Source organism: Gymnodraco acuticeps, unplaced genomic scaffold, assembly GCF_902827175.1.
Source record: "Gymnodraco acuticeps unplaced genomic scaffold, fGymAcu1.1, whole genome shotgun sequence".
Taxonomy (NCBI): domain Eukaryota; kingdom Metazoa; phylum Chordata; class Actinopteri; order Perciformes; family Bathydraconidae; genus Gymnodraco; species Gymnodraco acuticeps.
In genome coordinates, this window is record NW_022991180.1 from 6,808,958 (window position 1) to 6,817,432 (window position 8,475).

Sequence of the window (8,475 nt, forward strand, 5' to 3'; positions counted from 1 at the left end):
CCCAGTCTCTACGTGGCTCAGCAAGAGATGACAGGATTTAAAGGAGATAACATAAACATCAAGTATCACTGTCAAAACTCTGGAGAAAGGAAGTGGTGCAGGCTCGGCGGCTCCTGTGTGACACGGTCTGGATCAATAGATGGAGCAAGAGTCGAGATCAGTGCACTCAGCCCTGGTGTTCTCACTGACTCTGAGCGGACTGAGGACAGAGAGCAGCGGCTGGTATTGGTGCGTTAAAGGAGATTTACAGATGCCAGTGCACATAACTGTTACTGAGAAACCTAGAACTAGTAAGTACTAAAAGTAATTATAAAATTGTAAATATTAAGTAAATTAATGTTAGAATGTTTAATTCAATCTAGATTAAATATTAGCATTTATTATTGTGTTTTTGCTCCAGTAGTTATATCCACATATAATTATATTTACAGTTGCAGCAACAAGCCAAATAACCACCTTGACACCCACCTCCAAACCTGTGAATCACACCTCTAGTACTGCAGAACAAAGACTTTCCACTGTTGAGGTTGAGCAGCAAAGGTGAGAAGCCTATACATTTTCATGCAACGACATTTTTGGACTGTTGGCAAACTGTCATTTGCATTGTGTTTTCTTTGATTTATTTATATCTGCTGCAGTGTTTCAGTAAACTTGATAGTCTTTATCATCCCGTTGGGCTCGCTGATCTTCATTGTAACGGTTGCCTCGTTCATCTGCTTAATGTTCAAAAGACACAGTAAGTATATGCCGAAATTACAATTGTTTGTAAAACATCAATATATTAACGATCATGCAGACTATTTGTGTGTTATTGTCATTAAAAATTGTTTATAATTGATTCACTTTTAGAGCAGACCACAGGAGATTCACCGGCCACAATAATGGTGAGATATGATCATTCATTTCCCAATACATTGTTTTACAAGGAGATGTGTTATCATAGCCATTTTTCTAATATTAACTGCAGTAATTCCAAATAATATGAAACTTTACTTTACTTTCAATTTGCAGCTGCAGGAGTTCAATATATACATTAAAGAGTGTTTTTCTTAACAAGACAATAGGTCAGAAACACAGAAATAGGTTAAATAAATAAACCAATTAAAGCTTTTGGTTCATATTCACCGTTCATGTTCTGTTCTCTGCTCCTTCATGGTAAAGAGGAAGTAACATACAGTACTGTTAAGCAAAGGAGAAAGACTTCAGGCCAGGTAAGACACTGTGTGGAAATTACTGCCGATAAATATTTTTATTTTTATTTCAAAACAAGACCATCCACAGAATTAACACAGTATATGTGTTTTTATTATACAATTAGGTTGTATTACACTCTTATGGTGATTCCATTGATCCTCTGTTTGCCCTAAAAAGGGAGAATAGTTGTGAAATGTTTCCTGATTTCTAAAAAAATGTGTTCATGTTGATGGTTTGCAGCTTCATCGCGCTGAAGAGGAAGTAACATACAGCGATGTTAAACAAAGAGAACCTACAGACAAGGTGACCCTTGACCCCAAAAGGCCCAACTTGTGTTCCATCATAACTTGTATTCCATCGTCATTTAACTATAAAAAGTTAAATGTTTCAAGTGATCTCATCATGGCAGCCTCTTCTTCCTTCCACAGTGGACGGATGCTAATAGAGATGTGGATGAGATGTACTCTGATGTGATGTACTCATCTGGTTACTATAGACTAGAGCATCAAACTGGACAAAAGGTACATTTTAAGGGATTCAAACCCAGACCTTAACTTTTTCTAACATACTTACCGCTTTTTCCCCACATTTCACCGTGAAAGCTAATAGCCCTCAATCTCAGAGCCTCAGTCTCTGTGATAGTGCTATTTGGCAACTTTTTAGCATGTTAGCAGGTAAACATTCCTGATAATAATTTGTAATTTAGCTTTCTCATTGTGCACATTGTTAGGATTTAGCTCAGAGCTCCATGTAAAACCTGACAGAGCTGTTAGTAATGCATAAGTTGATCGTAGCTTCGATGTTTCCTCCCTCATGCTATTTTCTTCTTCACTTGTGCAACAGATTCAAGCGGAAGAACATGATGTAATATACAGCAGGTTGGCTTAGCACCAGAAAAACCTGCGAATGTTACCCCTACCCTACATCTATACCCATCACTGGAGTCTTTTTTTAGACAATTTGCAACTTGCTGTCATTTGTTTTTTCTTTCTTTTTGAAGGTATTCTTCTCCACACTGCTGCAAAACATTTCAAACAAGTACTGACACGGGCGTAGTTTCCCATAAGCATCTTAAAGTCAACAAGCTAACAAAACCCATCTTATGAACCTTCTTAAGCTCAATATGGGGTTTCCCAAATGCATTGACAAAAGTTTAAAAATCTTAAAAATGACCAAAAGTCAGAAGTTGAAGGAAGAACCAAAACATTTTATATCTAAATATATACTTTTATCGTGATGTTTGTTGTCTGATTTTTTTATGTAAAATGAATAATTCTATGTAAATTGCAAAAAAGTAATAACAACTGTTCAAACACAATAAATCACTAATGGATCGGCCTGTTTCTGTTGTCAGAAACAGGCCATACTGTAAGGTGCGTGCTTTACACACACTTAAAAAAAAAAGTTTGCATTTATTTCCAATGCATTGTTTTAAGAAATGAACATGTTTCAGTCCTTAATCCTAAAGTGCTGGTCTTCTGTTAAAAATATGTGTATCCACCGGACCTTACCCTAAATTATACAGTAAAGTATATCGTAACTCAGCACAAATCAAATTGTATTGTAGCTAAGGACCGACAAAACATTTAAATCTGTTAATCTCGTTATCTCTCTGTTAGCAGACAGCTTTTTTTGGTCGTGCTGTAACTTCTTTCTTCTCCTTTTTCATCTGCAGTCATCTCGTCTTTTTTTTAACCCTGTGCTGCATACATAAACAACAACATTGATAACTTTTATGTTTTTCAACTGTATTACTTACATGTTATTCTCACTTTAATTAATTAGTTCTTAATTCCATCTTTAAGATGATCAGAAACTCATATTTAACCTTAATTAGTTTGATATGCTAACACTTGTTATACTTTAAAATGTCATATATAAATATATGACATGTTCTGGAAGGACAATAAATGATGACAGTTGACTTTACTGTACAGTACAATCACTTTTATTTAGCTTTTCGAGGAACACAATTGTATAATGTAACTGAAAACAGCCAAATGTATCGGTCTCATCTGTGGTTACTCAAACAGGGTTTGTGTTACTCCATCAGACATCCTCTTTGTTAAACCATAAGGCTATACAACCACAGATATGTAAAGAATAAACAGGGTGATTGTGTGAAGTTGTTTAAGGGAACTGGTTAGCTTGGTGTCACACATATATAACTTGAAAAGGACTTGTACTTTATCTGTTTTTCAGGCTTACTGCCCATAAAAAGTACCCATAATAAATATTGTTTGTCTCTGTATCTTTGGAAATTCCTATTATCTATGTCTGATTTCAATTGTTAAAATGACAGGTACATGATATTTCCGACTCACATGGGTTAAACAAATGTTTTTAATGTTTTTAATCATTTCATGTTATTACTGTCATGCTTTAAATAAATTAACACAATTCAGTCCATAAACCTGAAGTGCTGTTTTTTTCTTTTGAAATGTTGTGTTCATGTTTTCTACATCGAAGCTATTATGTAAGAGAATAGGGTACTCTCCAACTGCACTAATAATTATATATATATATATATATATATATTTACACAATTAACCAATGAAACGCAACTTCCTTATAGGAGGGACCCATATTTGAAGTTGTGCATTTTATATTTAGGAAAAAGGAAGTAGAGCATCAGTTCGTACATGTTGTTTGGTCCGCTCACACTCTGACATGGCTGTTCATCTCGGCTTCCTTCTCATTTTGATCGGACTCACAGGTCAGTGACAGAATAATTGTATCATTGTGAATATTTGTATTGTATGCTTCACATGGTAATGTCAGAAGGTAACATGGATAATTATTATTGAATATGGCTTTTAAAATGTGGGGTTTGCTCTTGTTGCAGGAATTCAAAGCATAACTACAGTCAGTAAAGTGTCAGTGAGATCTGGAGGTTCGATCACTATCCCATGTCTGTATGAGTCAGAGTACACACACCATGTGAAATACTTGTGTAAAGGATATAGTTGGTCCTCTTGCTCATATGAGGTTAAAACAAACAAACCAAGCAGTTCAGGAAAGTTTTCGATCTCTGATGACAAAAAAACAAAGAGTCTTCACTGTGACTATAAATGATCTGACTGGAGAGGATACTGGTTATTACTGGTGTGTTGTGGAGATTGATAATGGAGCAGATGCGGGAACACGTTTCCACCTTTCAGTCACAGGAGGTAAGAGCCCAATTAAGCTTTTTCAAATATTTTGTGACATATCAACACTTTAATATTACAGTTACCTATTTTTTTCAAATAACGTATCCACCAGATGTAAATATATGCCAAACATATTTGAAACATCAGCAGCATGTACTAACCACGCTGCTCACGAGTTTCAATGAACGATGTTCTCCATCAAGGTTCACCCAGTCTCTACGTGGCTCAGCAAGAGATTACAGGATTTAAAGGAGATAACATAAACATCAAGTGTCACTATCGAAACTCTAGAGAAAGGAAGTGGTGCAGGCTCGGCGGCTCCTGTGTGACACGGTCTGGATCAATAGATGGAGCAAGAGTCGAGATCAGTGCAAGCAACTCTGGTGTTCTCACTGTGACTCTGAGCGGACTGAGGACAGAGAGCAGTGGCTGGTATTGGTGCGGTAAAGGAGACTTACAGATGCCAGTGCACATAACTGTTACTGAGAAACCTACAACTAGTAAGTGTTATAAGTCATTCTAAATAAAAAAATATAACATTTTTAATATTTGTTAGGTAAACACATTTCTTATTTATTTAATAAAAATGAAATCTTAGCAATTATGAATGTCATGATACTCTAATAGCTATATCCACATGTCATTACATTCACCTTTGCAGCAAAAAGTCCTTCCACCCCTGAGCCTGTGAAGCAAACCACTAGTTCTGCAGACCAAACACTTTCCACTGTTGATGGCGAACAGCAAAGGTGAGAGACCTTCTCATAATCATGCACATTTTGACTGTTTATACAAGTCTGTCATTTGCATTGTGTGTTTTTATTTATTCCTGCCGCAGTTTTTCAGGGAACTTAAAGAGCTTTATCATCCCTTTGAGTTTGCTGATCTTCATTGTTATGGTGGCCATGTTTATTTGGTTTATGTTCAAAAAGCACAGTAAGTCTATGCCGAATTATGCTCAATCCAAATAATATCATTTATTATTGTGCGTTAATCATAAATATATTTAGTATTAATGCAGATAACTGTGCATTATTGCCACTAACAATACTTTTTGATTGCTTGACTTTTAGGACAGACCAAAGAAGAATCCCCAGCCACAATAATTGTAAGACATAATCATTAATTTACAAGAAAGGAAATTAATTAATTTCACACTGCAGTAATTCCAGATAGAATATGACTTTACTGTACTGTCCCTTTGAAGCTACAATGAATCACTGTTTAAAGCACATTCATACTTATTACATATGATGTATATTGTTATAATTACTAATACCCTTAATCTTATTCTTATTCATACTATTTTTTCTTTGCAAAAGGACAATTGAACATTAGGCTTTTGGTTCATATTTGCCGTTCAAATGCTGTCCTTTGCTCTTTTAACACAGTCTAATGCGGAAGTAACATACAGTACTGTCAAGAAAAAGAGAAAGACAGGTCAGGTAAGACACTGTGTAAAAACGATTGGCACAGAACATTACAAATTTGAATAAAAAATCTATTTAGAATTAGGTTTTGGGTAAACTCTTATGGTGATTCAAATGATCAGCTGTTTACCCTAAAAGGAAGAATTGTTCATGTTCATGTTGATGGTTTGCAGCTTGGTCTCGCTGAAGAGGAAGTAACATACAGCGATGTTAAACACATGAGAAGAGCTTCAGAAAAGGTAACCCTTAACCAATAAAAACACAACTTACATTTCACAACAGGATTACAGAATTAGAAAGATAAGTTCTCTCAGGCAGCATTTATTATTTCATCATAAACATTTGTTTTTATGAAGCAAATCAAAAGTTAAATTGTTAAATTGATCTGATTGTGTCCATCTCTTCGTTGTTCCACAGTGGTCAGAAGCTAATAGAGATGTGGACGTGATGTACTCCTCTGTGGTCGCTGAAGAACGTCAAACTAAACAAAGGGTACATTTTCATTTGAATGTTGTATTCTATGGTAATAGTTAAGCTTTTTTACCCCACATTTTGAAGGCAAAATAGAAGCATGTCTATATATGGGTGGCCATTGTTGTTTGTTCTGTTGGATGGATCATTAAACAATTGAACACTAGGCTTTTGGTTCATATTTGCCATTCAAATTCTGTCCTTTGCTCTTTTAACACAGTCTAATGCGGATGTAACATACAGTACTGTCAATAAAAAGAGAAAGACTTCAGGTCAGGTAAGACACTGTGTAAAAACGATTGGCACAGAACATTATACATTTGAATACAAAAAACTATTTAGAGGTAGGTTTTGGTTAAACTCTTATGGTGATTGAAATGATCATCTGTTTGCCCTAAAAAGGAAGAATTGTTCATGTTCATGTTGATGGTTTGCAGCTTGGTCTCGCTGAAGAGGAAGTAACATACAGCGATGTTAAACACATGAGAAGAGCTTCAGAAAAGGTAACCCTTAAGCAATAAAACCACAACTTTTATTTCACAACAGGATTACAGAATTAGATAAGTTCTCTCAGGCAGCATTTATTATTTCATCATAAAATATTGTTTTTATGAAGCAAAATCAAAAGTTAAATTGATTGATCTGATTGTGTCCGTCTCTTCGTTCTTCCACAGTGGTCAGAAGCTAATAGAGATGTGGACGTGATGTACTCCTCTGTGGTCGCTGTAGAACGTCAAACTAAACAAAGGGTACATTTTCATTTAAATGTTGTATTCTATGGTAATAGTGAAGCTGTTACCCCACATTTTGAAGGCAAAATAGAAGCGTGTCTATATATTGATACCGATTTCTGTCTGTTCTGTTGGATGGATCATTAAACTATTTGGTACAGATGGTCCTGGTGTCCAAATAATGTATCCTTATGAATTTGGTGATCCCTTACATTTTCATATAGCGCCATAATCAGGTCAGAAATGTAGTTTGTTGATAATGACCAAATACTATGAAAGCTAATTTCCCCCATCCTCGGTTATCCTTTTGGATTTGTGTTAGCAAATGTTGGCATTGATACTGGCTAAACTAAGATTATGAACATGGTAAACAGTCCTGCTAAACATTAGTACTTCAGCCTTTGTTGACATTGTTAGGACAATGTTACGTTAGCATTTAGCTCAAAGCATTGTGTCCAGCCTGTTAGAGCTGTTAGGCAAAAGTACGTTTTTTCTTTGATCTTTCCTCCCTAATGTCGTTTTTTCTTCACTTATGCAACAGATTCAAGCGGAAGAAGATGATGTAACATACAGCAGTTTGGCTTAGCACCAGAGAAACCTGTGAATGTTACCCCTACTCTACATCTATGCTCATCGATGGAGGCTTTTTTAGATGACAGTCTTGCAACTTGCCGACATCTGATCTTTGGTTTTGCAGAAACCGCTTTCTTTTTTTCTTATTTCTCCCCTTCCCCTTTCTTCATATCCTTAAGCTCAAGACATTTTATGCATTGACAAAAGCTTTCTACTCTCTTACAAAAGGACTAAACTCCTGAACATTCAGGAGGAACCAAACAAATCTTACAGGTTGTTTAATTATGTTTGTTCATTTACATATTGTATTATGTGTGTTTTGTTGTTTGATGTTTGATGGAACATGAATTATAATGTTTAAAGTACAAAATAAGTCAACTAAAATAAACATTAAAATGCAATAAATCACGAGTTGATATTTCAGTTTCTGCCATCCTCCTTGTCTTCTTCTTCTTATATATTTAACTGTTCGAAACATCAACTTTCTGATGGCTCATAAAGTAATATTATCTCTCCATTTTTTATGCACTGTGCGTGTTTGACACATACTTCAAATGGTTGTCGTGGTTTAATGTTTTAAATAAATGAACAAGGTTTAGTCCATATGCCTGAAGTGCTATTCTTTTGTTTAGAAATATGGAACTTGTCCCAAAGTCTACAGTAAATGATATTGTAAAATTGCACTGTAGAGGCATTGTTAGTGAACTCTAATTTCTCTGATCCGGCCTTACAAATAAAGTATTCATAAAATGTTTTGCTTGTACTATATTAATATTAATAAAGATGACCATGCATTAAATCTCATCAGATCTGATCTATTACACATCGTTTTTATTTAAAAAGACGTTTGGTTTGAATCTTCCTCTGACTGAAGAGGACGCCAAACACAGCAATGTTAGGCATGTGGGGAAAACTAAGCAAATA

General features: G+C 35.3%; 1 protein-coding gene across 6 annotated transcripts in view; it reads left to right on the forward strand.

Moving 5' to 3' along the window:
• LOC117560873 (polymeric immunoglobulin receptor-like) overlaps positions 1 to 8,272 on the forward strand; it is a 36,107-nt gene extending 27,835 nt beyond the window's left edge. For 2 of the 6 annotated variants that reach the window (XM_034237973.1, XM_034237974.1), the window contains 11 exons: positions 4,550 to 4,846; positions 5,008 to 5,095; positions 5,185 to 5,282; positions 5,420 to 5,454; positions 5,738 to 5,791; positions 5,950 to 6,015; positions 6,194 to 6,268; positions 6,468 to 6,524; positions 6,685 to 6,750; positions 6,922 to 6,996; positions 7,520 to 8,272. In XM_034237973.1, coding sequence (XP_034093864.1) covers positions 4,550 to 4,846; positions 5,008 to 5,095; positions 5,185 to 5,282; positions 5,420 to 5,454; positions 5,738 to 5,791; positions 5,950 to 6,015; positions 6,194 to 6,268; positions 6,468 to 6,524; positions 6,685 to 6,750; positions 6,922 to 6,996; positions 7,520 to 7,564 — 956 coding nt within the window. In that variant the 3' untranslated portion in view covers positions 7,565 to 8,272. Of the gene's footprint in view, positions 1 to 4,549; positions 4,847 to 5,007; positions 5,096 to 5,184; positions 5,283 to 5,419; positions 5,455 to 5,737; positions 5,792 to 5,949; positions 6,016 to 6,193; positions 6,269 to 6,467; positions 6,525 to 6,649; positions 6,751 to 6,921; positions 6,997 to 7,519 lie in introns of all 6 variants that reach the window. The other 4 variants (XR_004571248.1, XM_034237975.1, XM_034237976.1 and 1 more) reach the window with 4 other exon arrangements.
• The last annotated feature ends 203 nt before the right edge of the window (positions 8,273 to 8,475 follow it).